This window comes from Athene noctua, chromosome 2 (assembly GCF_965140245.1).
Source record: "Athene noctua chromosome 2, bAthNoc1.hap1.1, whole genome shotgun sequence".
Taxonomy (NCBI): domain Eukaryota; kingdom Metazoa; phylum Chordata; class Aves; order Strigiformes; family Strigidae; genus Athene; species Athene noctua.
The window spans coordinates 104,215,267-104,238,220 of NC_134038.1; the positions used below are offsets into that span (position 1 = coordinate 104,215,267).

The following is a 22,954-nucleotide window of genomic DNA, read 5'->3' on the forward strand; positions in this document are numbered from 1 at the left end:
CCACATCATCCTTTCTTCTGTCTCACAAGGATGGCCTAATCAAGAAATTTCCTAGGCATGTAAACTTCATCACTATTAATGCTTTTACAGGTGTCACCTGCTGTATGAACAATCGATCAACTCCAAGTATGGTCACCAGCCACAAAGGGCATCATGGGAGGGATGACAATAGGCCAATGCTTGCAGCAGTCACCCGAGGAGAACACCATGTATGAAATATCCCTAACCCTCCTAACTGTTCTTTTGTCTGAGAAAGAAAACAAGCCACATGACTTTATAGGTGTCATGACTTTATAGGTATTTTACAGGTACTGCTTTGCCCTTGGCCTACACAAACTCTCAGTATGCTAGATGAATTCAGACTGGTGGCAACACACTGATCGTTAAGATGTGGGATAACTGCTAACAGTCACAAAAATTTTCAGATGTGGACAGGCACAATCAAAGTCCTCTGCTATGTCTTCACCAGGTTCTTCAAGGAAACTGACAGCCTGTGCTCCCACCAGAGGGCAGCCAAATAATTTTTGGTAAGACAACAGAGCCTGACATCTCTGTCCATCTCCCATAACCTCTGTGAGTAACTTAAATAAACCTTATTGCTCAGAATCTTATTCAGTCAAGTTGTGAAAGTCCCCAAGGAGGAACAGTCCATACTTGTTCTGAGAAATCTAGTCCTGTGATTAAGCACTGCCCTGGTGAAGACTGTTTTCCTTACATCCAGTCAGAGCTCCTAGTCTGTGACTGCCACCTCTTGCCCTTTCAGCTGCACATTTGTCAGAAAAGTCTGTCTCTGTCATCTTCGCAGAAAGTATAGGCGAGTGCTGTGTCCTCTCCTGCCCTGAGATGATGTGGGTAAGCCTTTCCATCCCATGGAATCATATGGACTACTTTCTGCAGCAGCAGTAAGCTTAGTTCCCTATCTGAAATGCCAGGATATCAGCTGCATCCATGATGTCACCTCTGTCACTACTGCTGATGGGCACAGTCACACCAAGTGTCCACAGCCTCACTGGAACAGAGAAGCATGTGATTCTATGTTGCTACCTTTGCACTGCAGCAGTTTTCAGGCACAACAGATTTCCAAGATGTACTTCTTAAAGGGAAAATAGCATGTCAGATGCAACAGCCCAAGAGAATCAAAGCTGCTGAAGCTCTCCATCCTCAGTCCAGCCAGCAGCGAGGCTGAAAAAGTATTCCCAGTAGGCATATACCCACAGAGGATACGTATACCACACATATGTATGTATCCATGGCTGGCCACACAGAGCACCCACGGGAACCTCCTTCCCTCTCTGGCTGAGCAGAACAGAGCTGTTAGTGGGAACACATATGTAAGTATGTGCAGGGTGGATCCCCCCAGCAGCTGGGCTCAGACACACAGTCTGCCCAGTAGCTGCCCCAGCATCCCAGTCTCCCCAGTTGCTGGTACCTGGGGCTGCAGTCCCACTCCAGCTGCTGGCACCTGGATATGCATTTGCTCCAGTCCTTGGCACTACAGATACACAGACCCCTGTGACTCACGGTCCCACTCCAGCTGTGTGCTTGGGCCTGCTCACCCTGGCCTCTCCTGTTGCTGCATCACGGGACCTCCTGCCTATAGGCTGGCTCCAGCTGCTGCACTCAGACACCCCCACACAGGAAAAGATGTGTAACTGGAGGAGTTTCCATAAGGCCAAATGCCGGGGGCTGCCCTTGGGCCACAACAACCCCCAGCAGCGCTACAGGCTTGGGGAGGAGTGGCTGGAGAGCTGCCAGTCAGAGAGGGACCTGGGGGTGCTGATTGACAGCCAGCTGAACAGGAGCCAGCAGTGTGCCCAGGGGGCCAAGAAGGCCAATGGCATCCTGGCTTGTGTCAGCAATAGCGTGGCCAGCAGGGACAGGGAAGGGATCTGACCCCTGGACTCGGCACTGGTGAGGCCACACCTCAATTCCTGTGTTCAGTTTTGGGCCCCTCACTACAAAAAGGACATTGAATGACTCGAGCGTGTCCAGAGAAGGGCAAAGAAGCTGGTGAAGGGTCTGGAGCACAGGTGGTACGGGGAGCGGCTGAGGGAACTGGGGGTGTTTAGTCTGGAGAAGAGGAGGCTGAGGGGAGACCTCATTGCCCTCTACAGCCACCTGAAAGGAGGTTGCAGAGAGCTGGGGATGAGTCTCTTTAGCCTAGTAGTAAGCGACAAGACAAGAGGGAATGGCCTCAAGCTGCGCCAGGGAAGGTTTAGACTGGATATTAGGAAGCATTTCTTTACAGAAGGGGTTGTTAGGTGTTGGAATGGGCTGCCCAGGGAGGTGGTGGAGTCCCCATCCCTGGAGGTGTTTAAGAGTCAGGTCGACATAGCGCTGAGGGATGTGGTGTAGTTGGGAACTGTCAACGTTAGGTTAATGGTTGTACTGGATGATCTTCATGGTCCTTTCCAACCTAGCTGATTCTGTGAAGGGATTTAAAAAGAAGACAAGACAGGCTCCACAGGGCACAGCCAGACCAGCATACTGACCGGTCAAGTATTTACATGTGACCTGTCCTTTTTATCCCCTTATCCCTCTATCTTCCCATGCTCCCTCCTCTCCAGATCACCTAAACCTCTCCCTTTCCCCACCCTTTGTTTCTCCTCTACACACCCTGTAAGCCCTGCATCCTCCTCTAATTGAAGGCATATTTCTAATCCCTTTTCCCCTCATAAACCTACACAAATACATTTGATATTGTATAAAATTAAGAATATCAACTTATGTGCCCAATTCTTCAACAGCTTTACAAAATTTCTGCTACTGGCAACTGGAGTTTCAAAACTGAGCTAATTTGAAACACAAGAATGTTGATTCTTCATCTCCATATACCTATTTTAATACCAATAAACATTGCAGTTCTGCACAGGACCCTATCAGAAGTTTGCTTTCGCTTTTTTCTCTTCAAAAGAGGTACATTTGGCTACAGGGAATTGGAAAAATGGCTGCAGGTACATCTCAGACCAGGGATTTAAACCTTATTTTCAAGGAACACAGACTCAAGGCTGGGGACTACTGGACACTTTATTTACAGTCTAGTCAAGTTAATGAAGGAAATGTTGTGCCTACACTTTTTTCCAACCTGGAAGACCTGGGAACAAATCCAGAAACTCCAGGCCAGAATTATGAGACTCATAAACCGCAGCAGTTCATCATATCAGCAAGGGGCTTTGCAGTGTAAGATTTTAGTAACTCTTCTCCAAAAAAACCCCCAAACAACACTTACACAAATTTCAACACAAAAACATTCTCTAAGCAGTGCAAGCAAACCAGTGTACCTTCCACAGATCTAACTGATGAAACTCCACAGACACAGACCAAGGCCCTGTCGCTAGCTGGAAGAGCCCTCCTGCAACATTCCACCACACGAGTGGTCAACCAGATGTCAGGAACAGTTACACTGCAGTGTAACCCTACAAAATGTGCCCATGCCTATACACTTCCCCACTGTTAGTACCAGGTAAAACATCACAGCTTGATAAATTAAGAAAGCTAGTAGGAGCACTGAGTAAGAACTTTGGAATTTTGATTTCCTATTTAAAAGGAATCTATTTTCTACCAGGACCACCCTTACACTATACTACAATTACCTGGTAATTACTGTACCCATTGCACAAAAAATGGATAAAAGGAAAATCGCAAAACTTACTTGGTGTTGCACAGAAGTGGTTTGTTTATACACTCTTTAGTTATGCTGCACCTACACAAAACACTCATTGCTTCAGTACAGTGGGTATTAAAAAGAACCTATTTCAACAGCCCCACACTTAAAAAACCCCAACCAGTCTGCCACTCTTTATGTTCACCTGTAATCCAAGCTAGCATGGAAACCTTCTGAATTCAGCATCTCCTCTAAAATGATCTTAAAACATCTCACATAAACATTACTTGTAGTAATTGTTTGCTGTGCATGGATTTGTATTTTCAGTTGTTACGTTCAATTCCTCAAAGCATGAAACACAGAAGACTATTTAAGAAAAACTAAGCTTGGTAGACAGCAACATTACTATTTCCAGACCATACATTTCTTCTGCTAGATGTATGAGGGGGACTCAGGATGTTACTGAATTTTGGCTGCTTACAGTAGTGGGAGAGGCCTTCCTTTAGCCACTCATGGGAGAGATGCATGTTCTCAGCCAAATAATCAGACATACCGTGAAAGAGTTTAAGCAGAAACACAGAATTTTCACATAGCTTGTTTTCTCTGGACACCTTATAGCTTCCTGTTTTGGAGAAAAGAGTTCGCTGGAAGAATTACTTTTTGGTAATACTGTCTGGTCATTTCTGAGCCAAAATCTAAAACACCTTGTCATTAGGTATTTTGTCCAAGAGATCAGAGACACCATCAAGGTACTTATTCGAACACTCTTGTAAGACACAAGGAAGATCAGGCACTTTATCATTATCTGTGTAGCATGCACAAGATGGACTGCCTCAGCATTAAGCAAATTCCTTTATCATTTTTGTACTAGCAAAAATTCCTTCTGAAGAAAGGAATTCACAGTAAACCCACATTTTGCCAGGTAAGAACATCACACCCAAACCCACACCCACCTGAAACTTCTTCCTCCAAAAGACAACTCGTGCATTTTGAAAAAGGTTATTTATTTTCACTGCTTTAATCTCTCTACTGTAGTGTTAGCACTTAACATAAGCATCCACTCTTCTACTGTCCTATTTACAATCCATTGAAATGTATACTCTACAAATACAATACATATTTTCAGAAATGTAAAGGAAATGCACAATTTTGTAAGGTTTAAAAAAGTGACACTCATCTGTACAAGATCCTCAAATCATCCAAAAAGTAAAATTTACAAGGCAGTATCCACACAGCTATCTAAGGGCAGGTGCTACAGTGACAAAGCAGCAAACTTGCTAATACAATATAATACAGAAAATTAAAGTGTTTTGGGGCACCAGATAATACATTTAGTACCGCTGAAGTTGTAGATTTAGTAATACCCATATTTCTAGAAACATGTAACTGCAAACCTGGAGAATGTTCTGAAAAATATTAAACATTATATACACGAGGTAAATGTACCTTGGTCTTTTAAGAGGTAATTTGAGTTTAAAGCAACTGATATGGTGAAGTTTTTGTCGTTATTTTTTTTTTAAACACAAAATGATTAACACCTTGCAATCGTTTCAATGGCACAGTATAAACAAGGAACTAACTAAAAGGTGAATTTCATGGCAATCACACTCAGAACCATTACTGAAAAAAAAAAAACCAACAACCCAGCCTCTTATTTCATCTGACACCTTCATGTCCCCATACAGTCAATCCCAACGTCTTTACCTATATACAAAGTCCTTCTTAGAATTACAAGTGGAACCACTGCAGGGTGACAGTATGTCATACTTGGAAAGTTAGCTTGAGAAACATCCCAGAATTCCAGCTTTTAAGGTTGGAAGGTCCCTGAAGAATTCCAGCATTGCAAAAACAATGTTTCAGGCTTTTCAGCATCACACCGTTTCCAACGCTCCTTATTCTCCATGTCCACATCCACCTGGTCACAAGTCTGTAAACCAAACTGAGGCTTCAATGCTACTAAAATGTCAAATTGATTAAACCCACAAAACTTAAGTGAATGTATAATGTATGCAATATTTACAATAAACATTTGCATCAGTATTCATCAGAAACTGTTTTGGTATATACTTGAAATGATACAAAATTAATATTTTGAATGCTAAAATATTTTGGTCCCCCTGGATTTCCAAGAGCAGATCTGGTGATATTACAATCTTAATTTAAAAAATACTTATGTGTACCTGTGTCCATATATATAAGATATGATCTTACACAGGTAACATTTAAAGTTACATAATATATACAGACACAGCCTTTGTAAAAGGTGTTCAGTTTATATAATGGAAAAGAAGAACAAAGCTTGAAGTTGTGGTGTCAGAACTGAGGATACATATAGCTCTATTCAGAATTTTCCTGTTCTGCATTCCAATATGAATAATAAGGTCATCCAAAAATAATGTTCCTAATGTCACACACTGTATCGAGCATCCTTCCTGTGCTTTGTTTTTGCAAGCTTCTATTACAAAGCAAAAAAAAAAAAAAAAAATAGAACCATGTAAGAATAGTTGGTAGCAATTTAGGAGAATGAAAACTAAGTAGGTGGTTGAGATGAGACAGATGTAACAAGCTACTGTACAGCTGACTGAATAAGCTGTATGCCATGATGCTGTTCAGCTGCTGTAGATTCTCTTCTGAAAGCAATGGAACTGCTCCTTATGTTTTCGGAAACTAAACATTAGGGTAATAAGTTTTTGTAGGTGCACTAAAAAAGCCACTAATGAAATTATTTGATGAATTATATTGGAAGCTCCCTCATGTTACCATCAAGATTACTATAGAGATCTGAAGCATGCCAGTAGCCTGGTGATTCTAAAATATGAACTATACCATTTTTATCTATGGTAAAGATCCAGTTATGCCTATGAAAAACTCAAAATTTAACAGTTAAATTGTTTAAATAGAAAGCCTTTGAAATTAGTATGGAGATATAGTAAGTTCTACTTTGATGCCGAGCTGTTTTCTTTAAGTATTTGTCGTCTAGGTACACAGAACTTGTTGGAGGCATGCCAAGGAGACAGACTTGGGAGTTTTGTTATATTCAATCACATTTTTAGAACAGTCATAACTGAAAAACTCTGTGGTGCACAACTGTCCATTTGCACAAAGGAATACTTTATTTAAAATATCTACATGAAGTTAATTTTGATCCAGCTTTGACTGATAAGAGGCCTGAAGCACAGAAGCCTGACTGGTCAGGTAATGGCAAACAAACATAAGCGTGACAGTCTTCTCCTGGATGCCATCTTCCAGTGTGGGTAAACTCATCCATAAAGGTGGCTGAATAATTATCTGCAGTTCAGCATGTGAAGGTCTGTAATTCCCACACCATTGAAACCTGTCTCCAAGCAAGCAGTAAGAATTTGGAAATACACAAGAGTCAGCAAAATGCTAAGTCTTATCTTGGCTTGTATCACCTATATAGCTTTTTCTTATTAGGACCCATCCATCTTAGTGCTTTAGCTACTATATATCACAGACCACAGAAGATCTCACTAGGCTTCTGTTAGCAATCACCCTGCCACTGCTACTAGCTTGGTGAAAAACTCAGTGGACTGTATGCTGAAGAATGAAAAGGAAGCAGAGTTAAGACTGCCATGTGTGTTGCATGATAGGATGGATACTGATGTGTTGTGGAGAGTAGGAGGTTAGGGCACATTTACATACTGAAATACTACTGAATATTTTGGGCATTAACAAAACCAAAGGCCAACCAGACTCTTCCTTAAACTGCAATTAAAAAACCATATTCTGGTAACAGCAGTTTTTTTAAAGATAATTTAAAAGAGAATTTTCCGTATTAATTCTCTCAGTCCCCTGCATAAGTTGTACATTTGGGCAGGAAGCAATTCAATTTCTAAACAAGTTTACAAAAGTCTTGTGATATCCTTAAAATCTCAGGCAAATCTTGACTAAAGCCATGCATAATCTCCTGTGTTCTTATGACAACACAAGCCACCATAAGCTTTGTTCTTGTAACTATGAAGAGGATTGCTGAAATCCTCTGGTATTTGTATCCAAAGACCTGCAGCTCACCACTTTCTGTAGCTCACCACTTTCTGTGTGAGGCACAGACAAAATATATGCACATAAAATTTATAAGCAGCTTTGAACTTTCTAGTACAAAAGCCCAAATAACTTCTCCCTAATTACAGGTGTACTTAATCCTAATTTAATTGTAAATATTGTTCTGAGCCTTAAGCCTGTGCAGAACTGCACAGAAAATATGCTTTTCATATTTGACTTAATGGAGTAAAGTCTCCCTCAAGAACATCTTACTCCTCTTGCTACTTTTCTGAAGTAGATAGGTACTTCAAGCAATTTAGAAGTACCACTTCATAAAAAAAAAAATCTTATATATAATTATGACTCACAACTTGACAATTACAAATTATGACAGTGAATTAACGAGCTTACACTATTTAAAACTCCTACAGTGGTTTAAAGAGTCAGATTTTTGGTAAAATTCAAGGTATTCCACAAATTATGTACTCACTAGCTGAAATGAGTGAATTAGATCTTAGCTAGGCAAAGGAACAGTTGATTTTTAACTCGTGTTTTTGAAACCAAAAGTACCATAGGCTTTGTACGCTCCTACTGTTGTGCATTAAAAGACTCAAAAGCGGCACTTACTGGTATAATACAATCTATTTTGAAGGCAATGTAATGTTTTGAAAAAGTGGAAAAAACCCAGTAATCATGTATAAAGTATAGTTGCATAAATTATGTTCCCACAACCAAATGAGGTCAATTTGTAAATCAATGTAAGAGTCCAAAAGATATACTACCTTAATAGCTAGCAAAGTATACTCCAACAGTACATTCACCATCTGAATCAAAGAACCATGACAGTGGTTCAGAACAGTCAATGTACCATCCAGGAATAAAGTTGCTTAAAGAGCCATCGATGCACTCTAGAACAACATACTGAACCAGTTCTACTTTAAAGTGACCTCCTACTTTTAGCACAGTTAACTAGAAGTTAAGACCAGCTATCAACTTTCCAAATAAAAAATTATAGGTTAATAAAAATAAAACTAGACTACACAACGTTTTGTAAGTAACCTGGGAAAGAGGTTCATAGTGCACAGAAAGGACCCAACACAACTGTTTAGCACGTCCACAAAAATCCTAATAAGTGACGTTCCTATGAAGTACTAAAAGGCAGCAATATCCTTCTGTTCCCCCAATGAGGTAGAACAATTAACCTTCTTAACACGCCACTCTGGTGCAGATACGGATTTTTATAGTATTCTTCGGTAGCAAATCCAGGATTACATCTTTATCCCCTCCTGTTGACTAAGTTGCGATAATGTTTTCTTAATGCGCAAAGCTGTTAGCCTAGCAGCTCCGTTGGCATACCAGCATTCCCGCATAATTTTTGCCATTACTCGTAATGCCTGCAAAGGAAAAACAAGTAATTATATGTACTGCTGTCTCAGTGTAGCCTATGCAACCTCTCTTCTGCCTTAGCCTCTTCCTGCATTTCTGAAGTCTATTACTAGTACTACAGCTGCATGGAAGAGAGTGTTGTATAAAAAAACCTCAATTCTTACTTTCAGACAAATAAAATTCTTTAAAATACTGTAGAGCAGAACAAGAGTTTTCCAGCTGAATTTCAGCCCACACAATAATATTTTAATAAAAAATTAGTAGCTTGTCTGTAACTGTTTTCTGAATTTTCATATTAGACAAAAATATACTCCTTTTTATTGTACCTCCAGTTAAGGAGTTAGTTCAGTGTACAGCAATTCACAAGTTTATCAGCTGTCTTCCTCAAACTGAAGCTCTGTAATGACTCTCAAAATGTTTGGAGTCTTTTTATCCTTCAAATGGCCATTCTTTGAAATCTGTGAATGCTACCACACAAGGAAGAATGCAAATAACTTAAAAACTGAAGATAAAATAAAGTAATAGCTCTATATTCCAAGGTTTTACACTCAAAACTGTATTATATTGAGCTTCTAAGTAAGTTTGCAGGATTGGAATAGCAGCATTAAAAAAATTACTACAGTCTGTTGGTGCCTTCCTCTCCTGCCTGCATTCTCTTGCCCAGTCTTTTATCTCAGGACTTCACCCATGTATTCATTTCACACATGCCATAACCCAGTTCCCTTTTCCATCTAAAGTACATCGTATCTTATGAATCTCATACTCCTACTGTAGCCTACTGCAGCTATTCTCCCAAACTGTGAATCAGAAAGCATTGGTTCTAGCCCTAGCTGGGTTCCTAGAACAAGCAATATCAACAAAGTTGGCTGGAAAGGCAAGAGCCTGCTGCTGTGCATACTATGGCCTGTGCAGTGACTACCAGCATCATTAACTCAGCCCAGAACAGAGGCATGGGCAGCAGTCGTTGCTACATGCATACTTCAGTTCTAAGTCTGGCTCACTAGAGTTTCAGCTTCCTAGTAACTCTGTTCATCTTTCAGTAAGTGCACACAGTACAAATTCTGAGACACATTAAGTAGTACCAAGGCCACCAGAGTTTTGGATGAAAATTCCTAACGGCATTTACTATTTTGGCCAGTATGCAGGATATTCCTTTACTATGTAATGATAGGGCAAAGACCCCTGAGTGCTTTAGTTCCAAGTGAGCATTCACATAAGGCAGCCCAGCACTACCAAAGATACCATTTGTGTCCCAACAAGCAGCACAGCATGCTGGCAGAGTACTGAGCTGAAAGTAGCAAGCCCACTTCTCAAAAGAGATAACCAGCCTAGTTACAAACCAACTGCACAGACCTGATTAGCCTCATGGGTCTTTCCTACCCCTGTTGTGAGTTAACGCCAGTAGGCAGCTCAGCCCCACACAGCCACTTGGCTCGCTCCCCCACAGTGAGATGGAGGGGAGAATCAGGAAGGCAAAAGTGAGAAAACTTGTGGTTTGAGATAGACAGTTTAATAGGCAAAGGGGGAAAACCGATCCAAACCAAAGAAAAACAAGTGATACAAAACCAACTGCTTACCACCATCTGACCAATGCCCAGCCAGGCCCTGAGCAACAGCAAACCCTAGGACAACTGCCCCTCCCCCAGTCTGATTGCTGAGCATGCAGCGTGACACTGCATGGTAAGGCATATCCCTCTTATCAATTTGGGTCAGCTGTTCCAGTTGCCTTCTCTCTCAGCCTCTTGTCCACCCCCAGCCTATTTGGGCTGAGTGAGAAATGGAGAAAGCCTTGAAGCTGTGTAGGCACTGTTCAGCAATAGCTAAAACATCAGTGTGCTATCAAACTGTTTTGGTCGCAAAGCCAAAACACAGCCCCATACAGGCTACTATGAAGAACGATAACTCAATCCCAGTCAGACACAGTACAACCCCCAGTTGCAAAATTTCTTTGCAACAATGCTTCCTGTATAATTCAGGCTAGCTTTAGTTCACATTAGCATCACCTATGCTTCACAGGAAGGGATCCTAGAATCCTCCATGCAGGGTTAGCTATTAATTTGTGTGAAACAACATTAAATATTAATGTATAACCAAGGATGACATTCAATAAAGCCACAATGATCAAAATGAAATTCAGTTCTTCAAGAAGCACCCTTCTCCCTTCAACAACAAGCACAATTTTTAAGCCGCTGAAATCAATAAAAGCTCTAGTGTCCAATAAAGTAGCTTTAGCAAGATTAGTTAATACCTCACAGCTCTGCCATCTGTTTGGAATACTGGGCCTTAACTTCTGCTCGCACACAACTTTCCTCATTTCTTCAACAGAAGGATCTGAAGGAACGAGGTCATAGTATGGCAACTGGTAATCTTCGTGGATTCCTGTAATAGGTTGAAAATAGCTTTATTTTGGCTAACACTAAATTACATATTCACTTTTTACCATGTTCCTTATCAATACCCTACCATTTTCTTTTTTGGTTTCCATTTTTAAAAATTACTTTACAATGACTGACAAATATATTAAAAAAAAAAAAAAGCATTAACCATACCTTAGGAGTGTTTATATTAGCTTTGAAAAATTTTTAATTTTGAAATTTATATATTTGGAAAAGATCAAAGCTATGTCAAATCTTTTGTATGATATACTAAAGGTTTGGAAGCATATGATTTATAAAAGCATGTTTTATTTTAAGTAAGGTATAGACATTATCTGAACACATTATAGCTAGCCCTTACTTGTAGTGTTGGCCCTTTGATCTCAAGGACATTTATCTTCAGCCTTTCCTCCCTTTTATGTAAAGGTTTTAGGAAAAAATTAATACAAACAAGAGTATTTCCTATGTTTTTCAACAGGTATGGTTTATCAGTTTACAAAGAGGTTGAATAAACCAGTCATCATTTACAGGACTAACAGAAAATCTGAAACATACTGGCTATTACCTTGCACCACTTTTGAGCAAACTGTTTACTCAAACTTATTCAGGTTCTGTAAGTTACTTATAATTCCTTAGTATGTCCAATTTTGTAAAGATTGCCACGTACCACCGATTGAACATCGCCGAGCTATTTCCCAAAACACTAATCCCATTGCATAGATGTCTGCTCGTTTGAATGACTCAAAATGTTTCATGTTTATGGAATCATCTAGAACTTCAGGTGCCATGTACCTATTTGCAATAAAAAAAAATAAAGACATAATTTCATAAATACTGTAGAGGAAGTTCAGTGCTACTGATCAGCTCAAAACCAAATTTAAATATTTATGTGGAAAAGAAGACAAAGGAAAATCTGCTTTATTAAGGTTATCCAATCAAAAACCTTTCAGTGCAAAATAATAAGTAAACTGAGAGGAACAAGCAAAGGAATAGGGGGAATAAATAAAACGTGAAACCATAAACAAATAGAACCATAAACCTGATAGACATAGGATAACAGAGACAATGACAAAGACCAAAAGTCCCCAGTTGCTGATTGGTGGGCTATTAAGAAATTTCAGGCATAGCTTCAGAGGGGCCGTCTGGATGTTGTAACTGCTAACAAGTGGTAAACAAGAACAACATGATGCTTGTGGATATTCAAGGGAGGCCTTGCTTATCAAGGAATGTTTAGAAGAGTAACTGGGAGGAACAAAATCAGGGCAGTATAGAAAAGGATATCAAGGGGGCCAGTTGCACAAACAGTTGCCAGTCACTATGCTTGTCTGACCAGGCACTGCACCTGCTCACTGCAGTGTATCCTACCTTCTTACTAAATCCTAACTGTCTTTCTATGCAATCTCGCTCTCAATCACATGTGCATGTGTGCTCCGATGACTACACACCAGCAACTGGAGGCAAACAAGGGATGAAGTTGCCCTTTGGCCTGGAGTGCCACCAACTGGAGGGAAGGAGAGTGTTAGCAGCAGCAGCAGCTGGAAAGGGAACTGCTGATCCTAGGAACATGTGCACAGGTCTTAGAAGCACATATCTGGAGCTACTGTGGGGGGACCAGTGTGAATTAATTCTGGGCCAGCAACTGCAGTCAGACAGTGGGTGAAGGCATCCCTAGTGCCAGCAACTGCGGCAAATAAGGGTCTCTGCTGCAGCCACTGAAGCTGGGTCATGAGTCAGAGGCTTCAGTCACATGCTTACAGGTACCAGCTACAGGGGAGAACTGGGATGAGAGAAGCAGAGTAAGGGCTTCTCAGCACCAGCAACTGGAGGGGGAATCAGAGGTCATAAGGTCTATGTGCCTGGGTGCCAACTGCTGGGGTGAGCCAGGTTTGCATTTCCCTCAAATATGGTATGCATGGCAGGTGTGCATGGGTATAATGCACTAGCAAACTTCAAGCTGGTCCAGACAGCAAATAGGTGGCCCAGGCAGTGACTTTTGACAGGGAGAGGGCTGGTCTTTGAGGGAATCCATTCATGTAGGTGTGCAGACAAGTACATGCATCTGTTTGCTACTGTGCATTAACCCAGCCCACCTGGTGAGTAGGAGACCTGTGGAGCACAGAAGAGGGCATTACACACAATAAGGGTTGTACTCATAGTTGAGGGATTCGTAAACACGCATGGGACTGGAAGCTACAGAAGGGAGTGTGTGTTTTCACTAATGAAGTTCAATTCTGATCAGCTGAAGAGAAGGAAGGAGACTTGGCCGTCTATACTTATATTTTATACAAGTTCTGACAGTGTTTTATGTGGGTGTTGAAGACAGCACATGGTGTATAGCAATCTGTGTAATCAGCCCTGTCAGTATTTTATGTGTTTGTGTATGCCCAGCCTCACTATCAATTAAATCCCAAGTAAGAAAGCAGCAGTTACATCCATGAGCCTGGCCTGGACAAAGCCTCAGCCCTTTGGACACCCTAGGCTGGGCTCCAGCAGCCAGGCAGGAGGAAACCCTGCTCCTGGAATCAACTAAGATAGAGCACCACTTATAACATTCCCTAGCAAGACTAGAGAGGGAACAGACATGAAGGGCTGATTAAAAAAAGCATCACTGTTAAGCATTCCTTGGGAACAAAGGCTCCCTACCACTGCAGTAACTAATTCTTCATCATACCATCTGTAAGACCCATGTAAACCATGCCAGGTTTTTTTTTTAATAGTAAATCCTATTTGGGTTACATATTAACAACTGTGCCACAACAAGAGTTTACTTTATCAACATTTCCTTCAACAACAACAACAACAAAATCTGTGACAGACTTTCAACTGAGAAACAAGGACTGAAATGGCATCCAAGTGATTGTTACCTTGTTTAGTGACCAGGACTAATGTGGGAACCTCAAGCAAAATATCAGTGGGGACTGAATTGTTAGTTACTGACAGCAGCATCCCCACTGGCTACTGGAAAGAATGAATGGTATTTGCTGCATCAGTCAACATCAGTTCTATTATAGTATTGCTCTCAATCTGCTAGAGCTCTGGTAGCTAAACCCAATAGGTAATGTTTAGCAGAGTTTAGTGTGTTTTTCCACAATCACTGCCTTGTCAATCCCAAGCTGACATATTATTGAAGCAGGCAAACAATGACACCAGGGCTTTGGAGAGTACAGTTAATTCTTAAAAAAGCAACATGCATAGATTACTGGAATGGAATACAGTGTCAGACAATAGCTCAACCTCTGGAACAGCCACAGAAGCTTATGCACAATTTAATTTAATCAACATAATACAGGGATTTTCTTTTCCTAGTAGCAGGGATGGTAGGCAGAATACAAAACATGCTACTTAAAATAAATTTCAGGACTATCAGACCTTTCAGAACTCTCTCAGCACTACTGTGTCTTATATAAATGATATAAACACAAGGAAGCAAGGGCTATCAACAAAAGAGCAAAGATTCAGCCAATAGTCCAGAACTTTAATGAGGGTTGCTGACATAAGAGTTCTTCTAAGCAGTGTACAGGCATATAAATTCCCCAGAAGTGATAAACACAGCACAAGCAGAGGACAACTGTCTAAACAGTAGTGTAAGATTTACTTTGATAGTATTTATTGAATGGAAGCAGAGTCTTAAGTTTACATATGTCACAATCTTTGATACAGACAAGACTCAAATTATTCTGGGCCAACCCTATCAAAACCTTTTTAATCAAGAACGCAAGACTGTGGCAGGTGTTTTAACAGTTTCCAAGGATTTTGCATTATTGGATAATCTTCTTACACTACTTCATGTACCTGACAGTATAGTGATCAGCTTTGGGTCTAGAAGAGTATTTGATCTATCTTAAGATCACATGGGGATGAGAAGAGTGATGGAGCTGGAAAAACACCAAACCAAACACCTCAACCGTGTTGTAAGACTGTCAGCCAGAATCACACAAGTAGTAAAGGAGATTGTCTCCGTTTCTGTGAATCATCCTAAGGACAAGGCTTTTAACAGGAAAGACCATAAAAGGACTGAATGTGGCAGTGAAGCTGAATTCATACCCTCAAAAGAAAAACCCATCCCACCCCCAAAAGGTGACTTCCACTGAATTTACTGGCAAATTGACCTCTTACCATGATCCTCCATCAACGCATTTAGGTCGGCTTTGGCTTCCATAGCACAGAATGGTGACTGACTGCTCAAAAAGTCTGAGAGATTATTGCTGGAACAAGAGAGGCCAAAGGCAAGTAGGTCATCTAGTGTGGTTAGCAGATTAGCCGTTAAACGGCTATCAGAAAAAAAGGGAGACACATGCATCTCCTTGTCAACATATATTGGAAATGCATTACTTGTCAGAAACAGTATTTTATGTTCTGGAGAGAACTAGTCTACAGAGACTAACTTTGACCTTCTGAACAAGGTCTGCAGCTCAGTAACCTCCAAGAATGAAAGCATAAGCCTGCAAAGAAGTTTACAAATTATGTGGAGCATGGCCCTGCCAAACTTTGGGTGCCCACTGACCTCTTCCCCCTACCACTTTTAGTCCAAAAGCTCTGTATTAGTTGCCTAAATTTCTTGTACAACATGTAGGGAACTTGGTGTCAAACAGGACCTATACCCAACATGACGAGTGTGACAGCTCCCTTCACCAAGCCTGTTCACCACAAGCATAGCTAGCATTCTGCTCATATGGTGCTTAGGTAAACTGCAGAAAAGCACTCACTTTCACCCAAACTTCTTTTAACACAGACTATTTCAACTACTAAGAGTAAGAGTTGGGCCACACTTCTCAAAGAAATAAAGAGAATGAGGGGTTTTCTGGTGTTTTTTGGTGTTTTTTTGTTTTTTTTTTTTTTTAAACTTGCCTCAGGGAGTGAGAGGGGGATTGGATTCTATTTCTTTCTCAGTTTAAAGCTCACATTCCCTGTTTTATGCTGCAGGCTGAGCTGTGAAAGCACATAGTTCACACCCTCTGGTAAAGCTAAGCCTCTGAACAGAAAAGAAATAAAGATTCATTCAGTCAGAGAGAAGGATCACCAGTCTGACTCAGCACCTAGATCACTCATCCAAGAGTGAGTCTTGCTTGCTCCCAAGACCATACATTTTTACAACAGATAATCATTAGAAAAATATAAACTTAGTCAAATCTCCCTTAACTTGCACACAGTTTCCATGTGCAGAACAGGTACTGGCAGTGGCAATCAATGGGAGTTAAAATTGTCATGAACAGGTAAGATCTGATATTTCATAATGAAGTTCAGAGGTACAGAATTCCCTACCTAAGAAGGCACAAGATCAAAGAAAAGGGGACCAAGACTTTTCTGAGAATGATCAATTTTCAGAAAGGTAGAAGTGACTAACATCTTTAAAGTGGGAAACAGACTTACTCCTGCTGCTCCCCACGGCAGCAAGCAAGAGTTATTACAGCTTTACCCTTGTGAAGAAGCATAAGGCTGATGAACAAGCAATTTAATAGTGCTTATGCAAGAAGAGAACTTTTAAGTGGGATCTACAGACTCAGCTAAAAGGATGCTTTTTCTAAAGACTAGACTAAAGAAAGTCATTTACACATAATTTTTCTCTGCACATAGGTGTAGTAGAAGATACTAAGTTACACATGGTATGCGCCCTGCACGCAGCTAAATTTGTAATGACATATTCCAGAGTAGTGTGCTGTTTTACTACTAATAGATTACTGGAGACTTTGAGAAGGAATAATGCCGCGTACTTTGTAATCTAGTAGCAGTTCAGAAAATAAATCTCTGACCGCTTGTGTAGTATTTTTAAAGTTTGCAAAAGACTAGTAGAGCAGAGCTTTAGAACAAAGTAATTTCAGCAATATAATTCTCAGTACATGTTCTAAAAGCTTTTGTTCACATAGCCTTAAAAAAAAAATTATTCCGAAAAGCCAAAGCTAGTTTATTGTAATACCCCAAACACACCCCCCCCCCCCCGCCCAGTATCAATCACTAAAGAGATATATATAAAAAAAAATTTAAAAATTAATGTATGGATTGGAGATTGGGCAACATCAACACTGAATTTTCTCCAACACTGCTAGAGCATATGCTAAGTACAGCTCTAAGCCATTATGGTTCCACACATTTCCTCATGGCAGGCATACAAACCTCAGTTTGACATACCACTGAACCTATATGCATTAAAAGGACAAAAAGTTGCCCACATCACACAACCCTGGTGCTGTAGTTCACTGTTAGTGCTGCTATCTCTGTCTGCTGTATAGCTGCACAGATTACTAAAGAAAATCCGTCTTCTCTCCAGAACAGCCTTCAGTTGTTATTGTCTGAAGGTTCACCAATGATAAGTTATAGCCAGTAATTTTAACTGCACTTGTGTTGATGGAGGTAAACAGCTGAGTTCTTCTGAGGACAAGAAAATCCATACTTCCAAATGCAGAAGTAGGCCTTTAAAATAAAGGGAGTATACTGACTCATCCACTGGACAATTCTATTTATGCGTTAGATGACAAAGATAACTGTTTTAAGTTCTCGTATTTTTTTCAAAAACATGATCCCATGAAAGCCCAGATCCAAGACTCTGCACCTTGTATGTTCTACCACATAGGCTTTACACTGAAAAAAATTCAGCTTTTTACTTGCACTGTCAATATCCTGTCTTACACTCCAGATGGGGCTTCAAGCAACATTTCCATGCAACACAAGGCAAAAAAAAAAAAAAAAAAAGAAACAGCAGTGAAGTCTCTAAAACTGTCATTCATGAAGTCTCCCAATTGTTTTAATATATACTTGTGCCCTACAATGTTTTTCAAGTTTTTCGTACTTTACACAGGCTAGTAAGAGATGCCAAGATTCAATATGCTTTTTAAGCACCTACTGTCTACGTAAATTACCAGCTGGCAAGGAAGTGCCTACGAACTCTACCTGCCATTATTTATGTTTTCCTGCTGCTTGTGTTTGCATCCACAAATATCTTCAGTATGGGACAAGAAAAAAAAAAAGTATTTTATTATAAAAAGTTGCCTGATACATCATGTTAATAATTTTACCTTTTTGTTCCCACTCTGTGGTTTGGGGCAATATCAATTGTGTCTGTAGCTGAATCGTGCCTAACTGCCAATCCTAGGTCTGCAATGCAGCATGTTCCATTCTTTTTTACCAAGATATTTTTTGATTTCAAGTCTCTGTGGGCAATAGCTGGTTTGCCTGTAAGGGGAAAAAATAGAAATAACACATCTGTAAAAAAAGGTAATTGCTATTATCCTAAGCATGGTGCAGATTTTTTTAGAAGTTACAAAATTCCTTCCAGTTCTGCTGTTTCATGGGCATCAAGGTAACTCCTGAAATCATTCATTGTGGACTGGCTGTCCAGAAAAGTGCCTTAAATGTCTACTACAGTCTACTGCTCCTTTCCCTCTTCCTACAAGTATTTATTGTGTAGACCTACTACTTGCCACAAAAAAATTTCTAGTATCTCTGGAAACAGACCCATGGTGCCGTCTCACATCAAAGATAAGATACAGGCACCATTACTTAGTGCCTTTTAGTAAGTGTTTTGTAGGAAGGAATGTTGCATTACAAAACCTGGATATACCATAGGAACGAAAGTAAAAAACCTTCTAAATTAAGAAGCTCTCTTAGTCCAGAAATTACCAAAGGTCCCAAACAGACATTTTTTCAATTCACTCAGCTCCACAAGGGATTAACTTGGCTATCTGTGCTGAGTTCAGCTGCTTTCTCATCACTTAAGTTACGTAGCTGTGTGCAAAGCAACTCCACCCTGAAAAGGTTGAATATTCTAATTAAAAAGAGAATTATAGTAGAAGAGGCTATGTATGTGTAATTTTGAAATAATCCGGTATTATCCACGTGACAGGCTGAAAAATTGTAAGATTACCTTGCGTGCCAACAATTTCCATGTGAAGATGAGCAAGACCACTGGCAGTGGACAAAGCTAATTTTATCATTCCTTCCACTGTTACTGTATACCTGTTCAGGTAATCAAAAAGTGATCCATGCTCGTGATAGTCTGACACCAACCACAGCTGAGTCCATGTACCATTGTCTGCAAAATAACACTGGCATCAATACCACACATACACATGCAAAAGACAAGCAAATCATATATGCCACTTTCATATAATGCTTACAAAGTACGAATCATGTTTCACAAGTAACTTCAGCCAATTAAACTCTTAAGTCTTTACCTCTCTCCCTGTGACATTTAAATGCCTCTGAGGGCTGGGAGTACCATGCAAGACTTTCTGAACAGCTTATTGAGTATTCTTTTATTTAAACTACAAGACAAACCATAGAAAGCTGATGTCACTATGATTCTGAGGTGAACTATACAGGGTATTGCCAGGTCCTGTCTTCCCCTAACTTCTCTGCTTGGGGTTAACAGTACTGAATGCATGATGCAAAACTAATACTGTCACTATCGGTCTAGGACAATACTGTCCACACTACCCATAAGAAGTCTTTCAATCTTTGCCCCATAATTCCTTCAGTCTTCCCACTACCTATCCAGCCTCAGTCTGGGAGACAATTTCCACAGTTACCAGCAGCTGGTGGATTTTTCCTCCTGGAGTAGAAGCTTGCAAGCAGCAATCGGACACATTACTTCAAAACCAAAGTCAAATCCCACCTGTGGTGACCTCTAAGTTGCTGGCCAAAATTGAGGTTTCCAGGAGGCACAAGGGTAAAGAGAACGAAAAACACTGATTATGAGAAAATTAGTAATCTAAGTAGTCTACCACACCTATTGTGTCTAAACAGATCTTTTAAAGATGTTACAAAGTTTCTGAAGAATAATCATTGCTTTGATTAGAGATTACAGTGTCTTTGCATGAAGTTTTTTCCCCTCTTAACTCTAGGTGCCCACCTGAGAATACATTGCTGATTACAGACCCTTCTACTTCAATTTTATCTTATTACCTGCAAGTATTAAGTCTGTTTTTACCTTTCTTCCAAAGGAGAAAATACAAAGCTGGGCTTACTATCCATTCTGAAAGCAGCAATTATTCTTTCCTTTTGTATGTCACTATTTGTGGCCCTCCAACCAGATTTTAAGAAGGGACAGCGCTACATCCAAGCTTACAAGAATAACACTAATTACAGACAAGCTGAAATGCAGCAATGAATAGTGTCCAGCCATTAGATGGGATCTACATTTTCTTTACTTTGCTATCTTTGACAAGCTACACATTCATTTAGCAATCTGAACAGAACACCTTCTGATGAACTTAAGTCTTTTTATACTGTTAACAGTTAATTATTATTACCAAGTAATAATTAACCTGACCCTGAATATTTTTGGCTGCACAGCAAACAGCTTCTTCAATGAAGCTTTCAATCACAGGATTTGCATTATCAGGTAAGAAAAAGTAATTACACTCAGTAGTAATTATATACAGTAGCACGGTCTTCCATGACAAAGTAACCTAATTTAGTTCATATACACACCATGATCAAGAATCCCAAGCAATTTCAGAACGTTCAAGAATATTGCAAAAATGTATGTATGCTCTTGGAAACCTATTTAAGAAATTAATTACTGTTACTTCATCTATTTGCAAGAAACCTGAAAGTATTTTAGGCCATCAAAATCACTCAGAAGTAGGTTTTTCTTTTGCAGTTCTAACAAAAATTGAAATTCTGAGTAAAGCAGCTTTCAGACATGCTGTTAGAAGACTGATTACAGTTTAAGAAAAACATTAGTGAGGACCAAGCAACATCCATCTCGGACAAGCTGCCTCTTGGAAGAAAGGAATTTATAATAATTGCTTTATCAAATATGTAATCAAGCTTCAGTTAAAATTGAATTTACTGAATTCACTGAAGTGAAAAATGTTTTTTTCACACTGGTACTAGCAAACAAAAATTTGGACTTGGCATGTGCATGTTTTTAAACCAAATAGTAGGCTTTAAGGTGTGGACAGTATTGCTTGGTACAAGAGTTTTGAACAGCAGACATGTTCCAAGTTGAATGTTTAAAAGTTACAGAAACTGCCTACTTGCATGTGCTCTTTCATGCCATGTAGTACAGTGTTTCAAAGTAGAGAGTAGGATACATTAGCCTTTTTTGGCATCCAGACAATATAGCAAAAAACAAAAGAAAAGAAGAGAAGAAAAAAAAACAGTGAAAAGATCACATACAGATAGGATCTGTAACTAGAAAACTCTTAGAAATTAGATATTCAGGGAGATGTCAGGGGAAACGCTTTTGTCTGTGGCTGGAAGAGGACTGATATTTTGTTAGTGGAACAGCTTGCTTCTATCACATTGAGATAGCCATCTGATTAAATTGATGAAAAGCACTTAAGCTGTGTAGATTAGCAAGATCTTCCAGTCAAATTCCTTCTTCTCAGGCTAAAGCCAGAGCTTCAAAAAACCAAATGGCTCAAACATTACTTTTCTCAAGAGGAAGGAATTCTGCTCATTTCTCTGTCACTCACTGCCTATCCTTCGTGGGGATCTACTTACCATGTAAGGTAGTCTGACTGAACAAAACTTTCACCTAGGGAAGTGTAGTTTTCAATTAAGAGGAAGGGATGGAGAGGCCAAAGTATTTTAGTGCATGAAGTTATCTTAAAGAATGTGGTACACCTTACTTGTAACGTGACTACAGACAATTATGGTTACAGACAGCTAATCCAGGGAAACCTTTAGTACTGTAAACGAAGGTTGCTGCCACCATTCTTCTGCTAGTGGAGTAGTGCAGATAAGTAGTTCCCAATACACTTTAAGTATTTGAGTTAGAAAGGGCAAAACAAAAAAAGCACTCAAAACCTAAACTATCTGCTTAGTAGTTCAAAACAAGGCAACACATGGCCCAGAAACTAACTTCCCTGACCTAGCAGAATTTGAAAGTTAGTATATACGCCTGGCTGAGTAAAGAGCTACCCAGAACACAAACATGCTAGCCAGAGGGAATATAAGCGCAGTTACCGCCTCTCAGCCCTTAAATTGGCTTAAGAGCAGCACCTATTTCCCAGTACATTTTGGGATGGGAAAGCAGACAGATTGGACCAGCTCCTGTAGCCTTCTGAACACCATACAGCTGTGGGAAGTAGAGGAGGAGGAGGAGAATGTGCCATTAAGGCATGTGGAATGTCTAAACAGTATAGTAGAACAAGGAGTGAAGACAGTTCAGTTACAAGCTTTATGACTCCACCACCAGAGCTGAACACTACTGACTTAAACAGATCTACATCTGCTTGTAAACACTTTCTAGTCTATACATGCACTCTTCTACCTGAAGGCAACTCCTCAATTTTACAGTCACAATGGCCAGCAAGATGTTCCCCAGCAACTGTGAAAAATATGCAGCTGCATTAAGAGGAGAGACCCAATTAATGCCTTTTACTGGCAGTGAGAATTGCAGCATGGCCCACATTTATACCACAAACTACATGTCAAGATACCAGTCCTCAGCATTCATGACGGATACGTGAGAACCCACTGCTGAGAATTCTTCTCCATATATCACTGAAGCTTTCAGCAAACACTGAACTGGGATTGCACAACTAATTCCTTGTACTGCTCTACCTCTGCAATCACGTTTGCAAGGTCTCAGAAACACAGATTCTTAAACTAATGACTTTGTGCAGTCCAGCCAAGCTGT

The 22,954-nt window shown here is 40.1% G+C and overlaps 1 protein-coding gene across 1 annotated transcript in view; it reads right to left on the reverse strand.

Annotated features, from left to right (window-relative positions):
* Window positions 1-4,587: 4,587 nt before the first annotated feature.
* The window catches only part of TGFBR1 (transforming growth factor beta receptor 1), a 34,808-nt gene continuing 16,441 nt past the window's right edge, over window positions 4,588-22,954 (reverse strand). The window contains exons 5-9 of the mRNA XM_074899783.1: window positions 19,226-19,393; window positions 18,378-18,534; window positions 12,035-12,159; window positions 11,241-11,371; window positions 4,588-9,000 (exon numbers count right to left, since the gene is read on the reverse strand). Coding sequence (XP_074755884.1) covers window positions 8,875-9,000; window positions 11,241-11,371; window positions 12,035-12,159; window positions 18,378-18,534; window positions 19,226-19,393 — 707 coding nt within the window. The 3' untranslated portion in view covers window positions 4,588-8,874. The remainder of the gene's footprint in view (window positions 9,001-11,240; window positions 11,372-12,034; window positions 12,160-18,377; window positions 18,535-19,225; window positions 19,394-22,954) is intronic.